The following is a 14,538-nucleotide window of genomic DNA, read 5'->3' as shown; positions in this document are numbered from 1 at the left end:
GCAAAATTCAGTACAAACCCTTTGTGGCTCTCACAGCAGAACAACAGCCTCATCCATCAGAGTCAAGCTGAAATCAAAAGATTCAGCTGAAATGGTATCTAAAATAATGACCTGGACTTGTCCCCCACTGTGCAAAGATTCCAGCTCTTTTCCCTTCATTTGAGCTACTTTAATCACTTTTTCTAAAGGTTATTTTGGACGAGGATAAAGGGGATGAGGCGTGTGTGTGTGAGCAATTGAGGGTTCATGCACCTTGTTGGTACAAATTAGCCCTCCCACTCACCTTGTTAAGTGTATATTTTTTGAGAAAATACAAGGGAAAAAACATCAGTTTATCTGCCCACCGTCCACCTTGTTAAGTCTGAGCACATCGCCCACAAGGCAGCGGTGGGCAGCTTCTCCAAGTTGCATCCTTCAGCTTCTGTGTTTGTGTTTCTGAAACAGAGCGCAGTTGATGCGGCAGGAGGGGAAATGCAGGTGCTTGTGTTTACTTCCCTCCGGACCTCCCTCCTCCTTGTCTCCCTTCTTCCTCCCCTCCTCCAGCACAGAGGAATGCAGATAAATATTGATCTAGAAAGCGTTCAGAAGAAAACTATTTACGGCAACGGAAGCAAATTTAATAGTGTCAAAGCGAAGGAAAATTACTGAGAAAGGGCAGTGTAATCCTTTAATTTAATTAGGTAAATTACAACAAAAAATCCTTTCTAAGTCTATTTTTTTTCTTTATTCTGCCTGCTCTCTCCCTCTTTGCTCTCCCTCGCTCCCGCTGGAAGGCTTTCCTGCGGTTGCTAAGCAACAGGGAAACAGTTTTTCTTTGGTTTTGCCAGCGGGCCCCGGAGGCTGGCAGGGAGAAGGGGGCACAGTGGAAGCACTGTGGAGTCTGCCAGCAGCCGAGTGCATGCCTACAGCTGGGTCGGGTTGTGGAGCAAACCTCCCCCGTTCCCAGTCATAGCGCCGCTGGCAGGCACCTGGGGGTTACGGCGAAGTTAATGATAGCAGGGCGAGCTTGTGAGGCACCCGCGGCCCTCAGCAGCAAACATGGGGTCACAGTGGGGTCAGAGTGATGAAACAGCATGACTTCAACCACGGGGCTGGAACAACAAGCCCCCCGGCAAAGAAAGATGATTCTTTGCACTTTGTTCTTAGAGGCTGAGTCATATGTTGTGTAGAGTTGCACAACTTGCCACTCTCTAACAAACATTTAAAAAAAAATAAATCATAGGACATATTTGACAGAGAATGATTTCACCAAGGGGTTTTTGACAGGCAGTGGAGTACCTCACAATAGAAATCCTTTTTGCAATAAGTATGCTAATCAAAGCCTCCGCTGAAATGGATTCTACTGCTCTTTTATTATGTTGTTCTTTCTCTCTTCAGGTGATTGACACATTGTAATCTTGCTAATAAGCACCTCCACTGTCTGTTTCCTTCCTATTGTGTTGGTGTTACAATAGGCCAACTTGGCAGGTGCTCACTGTTTGCTGAACGCTCAATATAGAAGCTAATCTCAGTTACCTGCTATTATCCTGAAATGCAGGCACTCCACAAGCTGTGTCCTAACTGTCAGTCTCCACTAGTGTCCCCCAGGGGTCAGCAGCCAGTCAAACCTCACATTACTCATTTCCTCCCTCTTTCGCAACTAATCATCCGCATCATTACTGGACTGTCTCTGGTCATTACGATGTCTCTGTAGCTGGCTGTTGCATTGTAATCTTTCTCCTTAATGCCGCATTGCTGGATATTTAAAATGCTTTTCATATGAAAGGTTAAGTTTTAATGATCATTGATAGTTTTACACAGGATTTTCCTACGGCTTTTCATATGTAAGACTTAAACAAACAAAACAAAAGTCTTTCGCATTTGCTGGTGGGAAGCCAGTGTGGGATCATATCCCTGTAGCTGCACTAGTGACTCCTACTGGTTGGTCTTGGCACCTGTTTAAAGCAGAACCACTGCTGAACTAAACTGAGGAGAACCTAAAGGAAAAAAAGCCGCCGGCATAAATTCTGTCTGCCAACTGCTGCAAACGATGCCTCCATTGTACAAGTCAATGTGGAAACTTGTAAGCAGATCTGTTCTCTTTTTTCCCCCCACTTTTAAATGTAGTGTTCTAATTAGGCTTGTCAGTGGTGGTCGGTAAAATGTGTTAGTGTGGCATTTAACAGCTGTCGTATGTGTATTTGCTTGAGTTTGTGTGTGTGTGTGTGTGTGTGTAAGTAAGCTTGTGCTGCTGTTTGAGTGACTCAGATGAATATTGCATGGCCACAGAGATGGAGTTGTAGCAACAAGGGAATAAGTTGTGTTTTAGAAGATGCACACACATATGTGCACATGCACACATCAAGTTAAGTCTGAGTATGCGGTAATGATGTTGTATGTGACGATGTGATTGGCTGCCAAATTGAATGATTGGGCTGTCAGCTGAAAGGAGTTTTTTTTTCTTAGCTTTCCTCTAGGGCTATTGATGTGATAACACAGTGCTAGGTACTGTTGACCTTTAACCCTCAAGTGTTTGTTTTTTTCTTTTTGAGGATGATGATAAACAATTTTCTGGAGAATTAAAATAAAGATATTCCAAAATGTCAAGTGCTAGCTTTGGTCCTCATCCTTCAGCCTGTCTTTGGAGTTGAATTAATTTTCCTCATCAAGCACATAACAGGTAATCAGATAGTTTAGTGACTTTTGAGAGGGTCAGTTGATGCATGATGAGGGGGTCTGCCATGTCCTTCAGGAAAGCACTCAAACTGGAACTGTTTTTTTCCATATTATTTAGTGTGTCTGAATCAGGGCCTATCAACTTGAAAAACACTGAATTATTTTTCCTATTTTAGTTTTAGGTCTGCTCTTTTAGGAATTCAATCACACAGATTTTCCATATGTTGCTTCCACCATATAGAATATGAAATAAATTGCAAGTGTTTGTCTAAAGGTGTGATTGGTTATTGCTTCAACAAATATAATATCTGCTAGTATCGTGGCTTCTTAAACCCTAAGCAACAGCTGAAAGACTCTAATCAGGAGAGATGTGTAATCAGTCTGCAATTGAGCTGACATTTTAATCATTTTGGACTGTATGTCCAAATTTTTCATGAGGTTGACATTTCAAAATGCTAATACCATGCTCCACGCTCAGAAAATGAGCGGAATGTATTACCAGCTTCAGTGTATTCCATGAGGCAGATATGGATAAAAAAATTTACTGAAATAGAAAAGTTAGAAGCAAAACACTGATAATTCAGTGTTATGCATTGTGTATTCACTTTGTTCAGTCCCAACAAGCCTTTAGATCAGTGACTTAAACCATATTAGAGCTGTTTTCTGCTATGGGCTTTAAAATTTAGTTTCCCAAATCAAATAGTACTGTTTCCTTTCCCCGACCACCAAACAAAAACATTCATATTGGAGAATTTGGCAAAACCCCAGATTACATTGAAAGCAATATTTTTAAAGTTTATGTACTTTACTTGGCAACTATGGTGTGGTTTAATTGGAGAAAGGTGTTGGTTATGGAAATGAATGTAGATAGGCACCTGGAGTCATCCACCATAATGGACATATGGAATTTTAGAGATACTGTGCTGCCTTTTCCATTGCCGCTTCATTTTCTGAAACATTAATCTTTGGTAATATTTTTGTGTCAGAGAAAATGGTATTCATATCATTTGTGGAGCAACATGTAATGAATTCCAGAAATTATGGCATTTCATAAAACACAATTGTCTTTCCTCATCTTTTTTCAAAACCTGAATCCATCAAATCCCAGCTTTGCAATGCATATTAAATATACTCCTCTCTTTTTTTTTCTTCCATGCAGTCAATTAGAGAGGTGACCGGCTATGTGTTGGTGGCTCTAAACCAGTTCGAATACCTGCCTCTGGAGAATCTACGGATCATCCGGGGCACCAAACTCTACGAAGGTCGCTACGCCCTGGCCATCTTCCTCAACTACAGGCGGGATGGTGCTCACGGCCTGAAGCAGCTGGGCCTGCGCAACCTCACAGGTAAAAATGATGGCATGAGTTTTAGCATATTTAATGACATGCTGCATAATCAACATGTCAGAGTAAAACACTTGCACATTTGTCTCTCGCTCTTTTGTTTCTCATCCACTCTTCGGAGGTAAATGGAGCAAAAAATGAAAATAAAAGACTGATTTTGTGATTCAGAGAATACATTTTTCAGCACCCTGTAAAATACGTTGCCATTTCTTGCACTATAAATGCGTATGTTTGTCTTGTTTTTACACCCACATACACATATTTAATAGGGCCTTTTTAATTAAGTCACAAAATTGGAACTCAAGTTTTGAAGCTACGTATCTGTTACCCTGGCAAATTAATCTTCTGTGTTGCTATATAGAAGGATCAAATGTCTGTGAAAAGTCTTATTTTCCCGTTAATTACATTTTTGTTTGCACACTCAAAAGTAGGCTTCTTTCATGGAGTAACTTTCTGGAAGTGGTTGTGTTTATGTTTTATGTATCAGCTATTTTTTGTTTCTCATGTTAGATGGCATAAACTAAAGTAGACTGAATTTGCAAAGGGTGGCTTTTGTCTGCGATCATTTTATTTTGATGTCAGTTTGAGTCATGACCTCAACATTGGTTTGTCTTTGCCATTTTGGTTTTACCCAGTGGTGGAGTGACCTTCCAACTCCAGTCAGGATAATAGAAGCAAACACCATCCTCAGTTACAGGCTTTATTTGTTTTTAAATCACACACTTCATTGTCTTCCTGCTGAATCTCTCTGCTCTTTCCTGCTTTTCTCTAAATAGCCAATATCTTCATTATTTGTATAAATCATACATGTAATCCTCCCAGATTGAGCTGCAATAGCAGTCAGCCTGCTAAAAGGTTCCCTTTTCCAGCACGTCAGGAGTCAGGTGTTGCCTTTTTCTTTCGCCTTGGCGGAGGCATTACCATCGCTCCGGGAAAGAAACACAAGCCGTCATAGGAGAAGCACTGGCCGAGGGACAACTGTCACATACAATCTGAGGAGAGGCGGTCTTAGGGTCACTCTGTTTCTTTAACAGCATTTTTTTTTTTTTTTTTGCTCTACACAAGTTGCACATATGGGATGAAGGTCAGGAGAGAAACTGGAGTGTTCCAGGAAAAGACAAAGATTTCTGAGGCTGAATGTGTCAGCACTTGAGGGGATGTACTGTAATGCTTGGACATTTAATATTCAGTATATTAAACATGTGGAGTGAATATAAAAAGGGGATGAAATTGCTTCGAGCATTGCCTTCATTTCAGTCAGTCTTTCTGATTTAGAAAAACAAGACCACAGAGGAGAGAATGGGATGCGTCAGTGACATTTTCTTTGGTTTTATCCAGTCAGATTTTGGATGAAATTTTCTGGATTTCTTTGTGGCAGAAAAACAGGAAAAGAGCACTGTTCTTCCAACACGAATGGAGTGAAATCTTTTCAAGCATCTCATCGTGGCCAATGAGAAAAAATCACATCCAGCACGTATGTCCTTCACAGTACAGCCAAAGAACAAAAGTAAATGCGTGCAGGAGCTGCCAGTCCTCCTGACAGTTTGTTCATGCTGAGGTATAAGTAATTTGTTAGAATGTAATAATTTAACAATGTAAAATTGGCTGCATGGAGCACCTTTAAGGTTAGTTTTATGGCATAGTATTGCAGAGGAGAGTGCCAGAGCATGAAATAAGGAAACTGGACTCAGTCCCACCACAGACCGTCCACGTGGTATGTGCCCTAAACTGCCAAGAAACCAGGGCGCCTCTGCTGTATCCCCCTTTTGTTGTATTTTGCCCGAGGCTTCGTCTTTGGCATCGATCTGCCTGCTTTACACTGCTCTCCTGTGGGCATAGCAATTTATCCTGCATCTATCTGGCTTTTCCCACTGCTGGCCATTCCTGTGTCACATGTTTCACAGTGGAACCAAATTAATTGCAGCATAAAACACAATTCATATATGTCTTTGCAGTGTTTGAATACCCTTTGCAGGTTTTGGGAATGGAGTACAATGGAGCAAATGTTCAACAAGAGCAGTAAAATCTTGAATGCCCGTACAATGATAGGAAAACCGTCAGTGTTGAGAGCAGCAGAGATTCATCCCCTGGCTCTCATGCCATTGACTGTGCAGGAGTGTTGTTGTGATTGATGGTAGGGGATCAAACAGTGATCCATATTAAAGCACATGACAGATTTAGTGTAATAAGCAGCGTTTTATAGAGTCTGAACATGATGATAAAGGACTCCTGTGAGTTTAAGGGCATGTTGACACCCTAAGCTGGTAAAGCAGGAGGGCGCCTTCCATTTTGACCACTCCTATGAAGAGAAGGAAGCCTAAGTGGACCTTTATCCCCAAATGACTCATGATGGGGAACTCACGTTGCTCTTATTTTTTCCTTCTGCAATCGGACATCATGTGACCTCTTCAGTGTTCCTGTCATTCCTCAAACTGGGCTAATGAATGTGTTTTGTGCAAGTCTATTCTCATGTTACAACTTGGATTGAAAGGAGCATGAATAAAGCACACAGGGAATGTCAATCCTTATTGGCTAGATTGTGCTTTGTTTTGGTTCTTTTTTCCTTTTAGCAGTTTGGCTCTATTCACTTATAATCTAAGGTATTTTGTTTCCCCTAAGGTTAAAATTTCATGTGATCAGTGGATCTCATAAGCCTCCAGGAATGGCAATGATGCAGTCAGAGGAGTAGTGTTTTTGTGCTGTTTTCTGCCTTACAGGATGTCCAAGAAGTCCACCCAAATACAGTAAATTATTTTGAAAAGATCAGGATGTTTTTCTTGGCGTTACTGGAATAGCACATAACTGGTATCTTCAAATAATCCTTTCAGAGTGTAGGAAGGTATACCTTGCATTATTTATGTCCCACAATGCATAATCTACAGTACATCTCTGAATTTCTCTTATTTTCTTGAAACTTTCAGAGACTGTGCTGATCCTCAGAGGCAGAATTTACCTCTGGTTCACCGCTGTGATTCAGGCCCTCCACTGGCCCCCCTGTCTGCCTGCCTGCCTGTCTGGCTGGCACTCTACACATCTCCTATTTTAGCACATACTCAGGATGGGTGCCTCACATTGCTAGCCTTTGGTCCATACCATCTGATCCCTATGCACCCCAATGCTGCAATTAAGCCAGATCCAGCCATGCATATGGATCAGTGCTGTTCCTTTTGATTCCCTTCACTCCTTTGCCTGGGACAAAAAATACTGTACAGTATTCTGTCTTTAAAGCTCACAGTTAGGCCATCAGATTATTCTCTCCTTTTAACACTGATTTGGATGCTACCATGCACATTTGCTTAGATTCATGTGTGATGAAAAGCAGCCTATCACCACTCCAGCTATATATAGAGGGGATATATATACGTGCCAGAGCGAGAATGTATTCAGCATTTCTCACTGCACACAATACATTAAACAACAGCTCCACTGCTTCTTTATTCCTCTGTGGGTTCAATACACAGTGGGAGTCCACAGAAAGCGTGGAATTCAATTTGGCTGCGGAGTCAGTATGCATACAGCTGTGCGGTCTTTATAGTAGCGGGGATATATAGTAATCTGTGTTAAAGAAACTCCTCTGATATCAACTTGTTCAAATTCACCCTTTGATGCTCCTGCAGCTCCTTGTAAGCCTGAATGCCCTGTAACACAGATACACAACACATGTACCAACAGCATCACAAACTGCATGCATACATACAACATACCTCCACTACTCACAGCAGTGCTAATTACCCCATGCTGGGCAGCAGTGGGAATAATAACCACCATGAGACTCTCAGAGTTGATGAGGTGGCATGTGTGAAATGGTTTTCAGATCCAGTTTGCCCCTCTTTCTTTACATAACTTTTGCTTTGTTTTTGAGTTTTTTTTTTTTTGTGGCATTTTTTTTCTATCCTGTGAAATTGCCCATTTGGATAAGAGCCAAATGGCTCAGCGTGCCCCAAAGAGAGCTCTGACTCCAACTTCCCATCTGGCAGCAATCCCCCTTATGCCTGTGTGCAGAAAGCAAATTACCAGTTTCTGCCATCCCCTCTCTTTCTTCCCTAACCCCTCTGCCTTACTCACCTGCTTTGCTGAAGGCTTACTGGGACTGTGGTGACACTGCCATGGTTTCACAACCTGGCAACAACCCAAGCACCCTCTAATTTAAAGCTAATAATTCAGCACCGCTGTCTCGCTAATTGCAGCATTTTCAGAATATTTTGAATGCATTTAGGCCAAATTACAAACAGAAGTTTCTGCTGAGATGAATTGATTAATAGACTTCATTATAATTAACCCCACGTGCATCTTCATTTTTAGAGCATGGCTATTGATTTACTGGTTTACAAGCGTTCTAAGCAGTTTCTCATTTCCACAGTCACTCTGCTCAGCTAAATCAGCAAAACGTATGGAGATTTTTTACTCATATTTAAGGAGATGTGCATAGTGATGATGGAAGGGAATCAAAAGTAGATAGAATATGGATTTATTTAGCTGCACCAATTGTAAGTAAGTAAATATTTAGTTTAATCAGTCTTTTTGCTGCTTTATGTTTCTCAGCTACTGAGAATTAGCAAACTTTTTTCTTCAGTGTTAGTTTCAGAGGTGTCATAGAGGCTGAATTTGATCTATACAGTAAATCCCTTCAGTGGAGAGTATAAAAAGCACATCAAAAGATATTATATCCTCTGCTTATTTGAAAAAAAGGGCACACAAAGGAGAAAGAAAGGAGAATCCTGCAGCACTGCAGCTCACATGAAGACTTTTTATGCATCCGAGCTTGTCTCCATTTTTAACTTTTTCCCACCTCGTCTTCATCTCAGAAACTTGAGAGCACTTGAGAGATACACTTTGCCTGGACATGTTTATATACATTTCACTGTCAAGTTTGAGAAGAATTTCCGATTTCCCTGTTGTAGAAAAGAAAAGTGGGGAATAGGAACCATGGTAATTGTGTTTGGAGTTTGCATAGAATTAAAAAAAAAAAACTACTTGCAAGGCCTCTTTACTTAACATAAAGCTTGTGGTGTGATCTCCAGAAAGTGGTGTAATTACAGAAAGATCAAATAGAGCAAAAGCGGCTAATGCTAATACCCACTCTCACTCTGGACTGTTATGAGGAAGAAGGAGAGTAGAGGAATGAGGCCCATTAATAATGAATCCAGTGTCATCATTAAGGCGCCAAATGATTAAAACATATCTCCCAGCTTCAAACGCTGCTTTGCTTCCCCAGAAAATGCTGCAGTCGTGGATCTGCAAAGCAAGACAGCCTTTCAGTCTGCTTGTGAAATAAAGTTTTGCTTTTTTTCTTTCATCTTTACCCCCCTTTTTTGGAGTGTTGAAACACCAAAGCACCATCATTCCTTTTTGAAAACAAAAAAAACACTCCAGTGTTGTGTAATGTAATTCAACAGGCGTCTCTTAGATATGAACTTTCATGCCAAGCCAGGTTGGAAGTCATCTTTGTTGCACATTCCTGAGTCATCTCGGCTGTGTTGTCACCTGGAGAAAATACAGCCCAGCCAAAAGAACCACAATAACCTGCTGCCTGTTGTTGCTCGGTGTCTCTTCTGAAGAACAGACAAGATAACACAGCAAAGCACATCTCGTTAAAAAAAGGTGACATTCATTGACATGCAGACACACAATGGGATGCCTTGTCTGACTCAGTTTATTTTCTCATCTCTTTATTTCCAATTTCACAGTTTTTCACGCTCTTGCACCCAGAAGTCATTGTAATGCCATGCCTGTGCTCTGTTTTGTCAGTGTTGTGCTGTCAGCACTGTGCTGCCGTTGGTGTTTTTTGTTCAAATCCTTTGACAAGGAGACCCAAGGGGCTTCAGGGTTGTCTCCATTAGTGGCTATGGCATGTCTGGAAGGAGGGCAAAATGATCTCTAATGGAATGGTAATAGTCCCCCAGGGCAGTGTGTCTGCTGCCCTGTGCACTGTTCTTTGATGTTAGGGTTCGCTTCCACTGGCTGACACTGTCTTGTAGGTCAGCGTCAGCTGACCCTGGCTAACTGAGCTACCTACACACCTGAGAGAACCCCCAAGGAGCGATAATAGCCCTTAGTGATTTTATACTGTAAAACATGACTGATGAAAAGCCCCCCCCCCCGAACCTCCCTCAACCTTCAACTTCCCAGTGCTTTGTTAAATGTTCTCTCATGTTGTTGGGGAGTTAGCATGGGGTAACTATGAAGTAATATCAAAAACCTGCAGTTCCTAGTTCTAATAGTTCTATTAATGTTGACAACTTGTATTTATGTGGTAAGATAAGTTCAGTCAGCCAGCACAGAGTGACTTGTCACTCAGCAATTGGGGAGTGACGGTAATTAAGATAACTCCCCAAGGGGAACTTCAGCCCCATTCAGACTGGATTTATTTCTGGGGGAATTTTAACATCACCTACGCTCGTTAGTGATTTTAATCGTCTCCAGATCACATACTGTATGTGGGTATCCCCACATCAGTAATAATTACAGCTGCAATTACCTCATTGGTCCACCTGTCTAGGGTGATGCTGTATTTTGGACTGGATCTCTGCTTGTCCTCTTACTTTTTATAAATCAGCTCCGTGTGAAATCTGGCTTTTGTGTGACACGCTAATCTGATACAGTGAAATGTAGTAACACCAACATACAGTACACTCCTTTAGGCCCAGAGCCTACAGGTGGATGGTTGGTGGAGGTGAGGTGAGGTGAAATGCCATGTGAGCTGTGCTCACTGCAGAGATTTCAGGTGGGCAGTGCATCAACAGTATAAAAGAGCACAGAGCATTGGCAGCTTGAATACATGGATGTATGGATATCTGTTGCAACACAGTCAAACTGTGTCAGTGGTTACATCATGCCATACTCCAAACCAAATATAAGGGTGATGGTGAGGGTCAGAGGGTTAGAAATGAAAGTTATAGCAGAAGTGCTGCCTACAAATCTTATTTAAAGACAAAATTCTCTGCTTAAATGTTTGTTACAGTATTTCTGAGGCATTTAATGTCACTGTTTTAAAGGATTGGCTGCTCAGATATTAGGTAAATAGGTGAATATGTTAATGAATAGATCATAAATGTGGATATACAGGAGTGAAATAAAAGCTAAACTATTAAGAAGTCATGAAAAACACATAAAATATTGACCATAATTAACTGAATGAAACAGCTACACTTAGGAAGTTGAAGTCAGACAGACTTTAGGTTTTTAAATCTTTTGTAGAAACAGCAGTAGTCCTGCCTAATCTAACTCAAACTCCCCAGTTCTGTTCAGAGTGAAAGTGGTGGGTGGCGAGGTTGAATGAGTCAGCATTTCCACCCAGCAGTCCTTGGAAATCCCACCTAATCAAACCAAATAGCCGTGACTTCATCAAACTTGCTCATTAGAGCTGAATTAATTTTTTCGGGAGATTAGAATTACTTGTGACCGGACTCTTGTGTTCCACTTTTTAAATGATCTGAACTACAAGCTGTAAGCACCATTTTGGTCTTAAAGAGAGACTGTTTCTGTTAAAAGCTAAGTATTTTAACCTGGATTGGAGGATGATGAACTTCTCTACAGGTTGGGAATATTGCTTGACCACATGGGGTTATAAAACCCTTTCAGAAACCATTTGATGACCTGAAAACTGCAGTGTCATCAAGCTAAAAACAAGGCTGAGCTGACATGGGAGGTTTTCATTTGTTAGTAATTATATTCAAAGCGTCTGCTTGTTTGTCTTGCCATGAGGCACATACTACCCTCCTGACATTGCAACATATTTGTATGCTTTGGGGTCTTTTCATAAAATAAATGGTGTATGCTTTGTGCTGTGTTTGTGTGTGTGTGGGCAATTTTTATCTGAATTCTCTCCCAGGCGTCTGTAACCTGCTTGACTTTGGTGAGTTTTAATGACATTTTTGGGTCTTTTTTATTTATTTTTTAAGTGCCCCGCCTCAGTTCAAGCACTCTCTTGAGACCTGTTGTGTAACTTACACTCCAAACTGCAACTCTATTAGCATGTTGAGCATAGCCAATCATTATCTCTGATGAATATGTGTGTTGAAGAAGTCACATAAGATGAGATCGAGTCAGGGAAAAGGAGAAGTGGAGTTGTGCTGGACCGACTCGCAGGACCTCCAACTAAATATACTGTAGAACCAGATGGAGGCAATTTACTGGTCATAGTTGATTTGCTGGTGTGTGTGTGTGTGTCCGTGTCGGTGTGTCCCAAATTACCCAAGTGGAGGGATGAGTGCTGCAGCTCGGTGCCAGAAAATGACAAATTGCCCATTTAGCCCATTGTAAGTGTCAATTTTAATGCAGAGGGTTAGCTCTGTTTCCGACACTTCTTAAGCATTTCTGCTCCATGAAAATATGTAACGAGTCCGATTTGAATTACAAAATGCAGACGAGCAGCATGTGTTTGTGTGTATATGCTTGTGCACTGCAGGTGTTCAAGCACACACACAGTGAGGCCCTGCAGGAACTCTTTTTTTCTGTTTTGGTTTCCTGACTCAAGAGTGGACATTTAATAATAACCCACATTTCAAGTTATGAGCTAAGCTGCTCAGCAGTTTCACTGTCTTGATGGCTCCCCTATGGTCCATTCATAGTGCCCTCTAAATTTTAGTTTGATGTTCTTAACTCAGGCAATTGTACCAAAACACTATTTCCAGCGCAATAACAGAGCAGAGAGTGGACTGACTGTCAGGGTAACTCCACTGTAAAACAACCCATCACTGCAGCTGGAGAAAAACAACATGGGACAGCAATTCTGAGGTTGTTTGTACTTTGAGACTGCACCTGGCAATTTATTTGATGAGTGAGTTTCTTGACCTCTGGGTCACTGAGACCTATTAAAAACTCAGCTTAAAACTTCAAAAACACATGACTGCTAAAAAATTTTTTCGAGCTTTTGATTTTAAGTGATTTTACTTTTGCCAGACTTAACAAAATTAAAAGTAAAGTGCTTCTAAACTAGATTTTGATTTTTACCTCTTAACAAACTGAGAATTGTTAGGTGTTAATAGATTCACCACCAACACACACACATGCACACACATCAGTGTCGATCATTGACGGCCACTGCCGTTCGTTACCTTGATTAGTATTCAGTGGCGCTCTCATCTCTTTTGCTGGCTCTTTTGTTTGCCCGTGCTGATTGGAGGGCCTCTGGTTAATTTAGATGCAGGGAAGCGGTGACAGAAGAGGGCTTATTAGGGCCATGAGCCCATCCCGCTTAAGTGCAGAGTCTCCAGTTCCATTTTCATTTGCCTCCATTATTGAATTTGCTGGCTTCTCATTCGCCCTGATTGCATTTTGTGTCACCTCTAAAAAAAAAAAAAGAATAAAATATCGGCCTCCCCCCAGAGGTACTGTGACACTCAGATGGGAGACTTACATTATGATAGTAAAGTAATGAGACAGGCAAAAGTTTATAGATTGACAATATCCTTTTTTAAATTTTGAAGGCTTTCTTTTTTAATTACATCTGAGCCAAACATCTCAAAAGTTTCCTAATCATGATTGCTGTGTATGCCTGTGGGTGTATTTTGGTGACAGAGGGCGAGGATCCTTAGCAAAGAGGAAAGGGAGTGTTTACTGTGTGTCTGTGTGTGCTTATAAGGCAGTGGACAGACCGGGTGGAGCAAGAGGAGTGGGTGGAGGAAAAGAGGAAGAGTGATTGCAGGGATTCATTTAGCATCCATTGAGGCCTTAAGGAAAAAAAAAAGTGTCATCTCCGCCTCCACCTTTTAGCTGCCTCCTCCGAGCGCCTACACAGCGTCCATAATCTCCTAACATGAAGCATTTTTCATAAGGATTCATCGCAAAACAATATCATTCGAGACTGCAAAATTTAATCAGGGGCTTTAAAACACAATTATGGTTATCGGGGAGGACACGGCGGCTGCCGCCGGATTGTGGGAGAGGAGGAGCGTGGAGAGGACTGGGTGGGGGGTGGGGGGGTGGAGGGGACCTCCCCCGCACTGTCTGCGCCCTAGCGCTCCGCACCCATTTGTCACTGAGCACAATATCTCTTTGGCTGGCAGAGCTAATAATGGAGAAGTGGGGGGAAACGGGACTCTAGAGACCCACCTCCGCCTTTCCGTGAAGATCAGATAAGTTCTCCTCACGTCAAAGGCCCCCGAGCCACTGTGGATTTGCTTGTAAGGATTGTATCATTTATAAAACACAGTGCGCCCCTTTGACAGCTTTTTAGGTGTTTGAATAATGCAGCTCTTTATAAAATGTGCAACTGCAGGAGCAAAACGTTTCTCCTCCCGGAAAGAAACACTACCCACTTTGCACCTTGAAAAGTTCATCTCATTGTGGTCACTCGTAGCACCGAACCCCTTTTGCTGATACTTTGCTTTTTCTTTTTTGTACCTAGAAGCAAACTAGTTGCCTTTTTCTGTCTCTATTATCTTGGCGATCTGTAGCCATTTATCTACCAGCGGCTTGTTTGCAGTCTGGAGACTTAACAGTTATTCATGGGATTTGAGAAGTCGTTTTCACTTAAGCAGCTACTTTCTCAACAGCTTCTGTTTTTTTTTTTTTTTTTTTCTCTTCAGAGTAAACATGC

The 14,538-nt window shown here is 41.6% G+C and overlaps 1 protein-coding gene across 6 annotated transcripts in view; it reads left to right on the top strand.

The window, feature by feature from the left end:
* Positions 1-14,538, top strand: part of LOC108873032 (receptor tyrosine-protein kinase erbB-4) — a 229,823-nt gene that overhangs the window by 129,379 nt on the left and 85,906 nt on the right. For all 6 annotated transcript variants that reach the window (XR_007809127.1, XM_018661041.2, XM_018661042.2 and 3 more), the window contains one exon: positions 3,815-4,001. Coding sequence is in view for 5 of the 6 variants with exons in the window: in XM_018661041.2 (XP_018516557.1) it covers positions 3,815-4,001 (187 nt within the window). In the remaining variant the exon portion in view is untranslated. The remainder of the gene's footprint in view (positions 1-3,814; positions 4,002-14,538) is intronic.

Source organism: Lates calcarifer, linkage group LG7_2, assembly GCF_001640805.2.
Source record: "Lates calcarifer isolate ASB-BC8 linkage group LG7_2, TLL_Latcal_v3, whole genome shotgun sequence".
NCBI lineage: Eukaryota > Metazoa > Chordata > Actinopteri > Centropomidae > Lates > Lates calcarifer.
The sequence above is the reverse complement of the archived record's forward strand: the minus strand, read 5'-3'. Positions and strand labels throughout refer to the sequence as shown.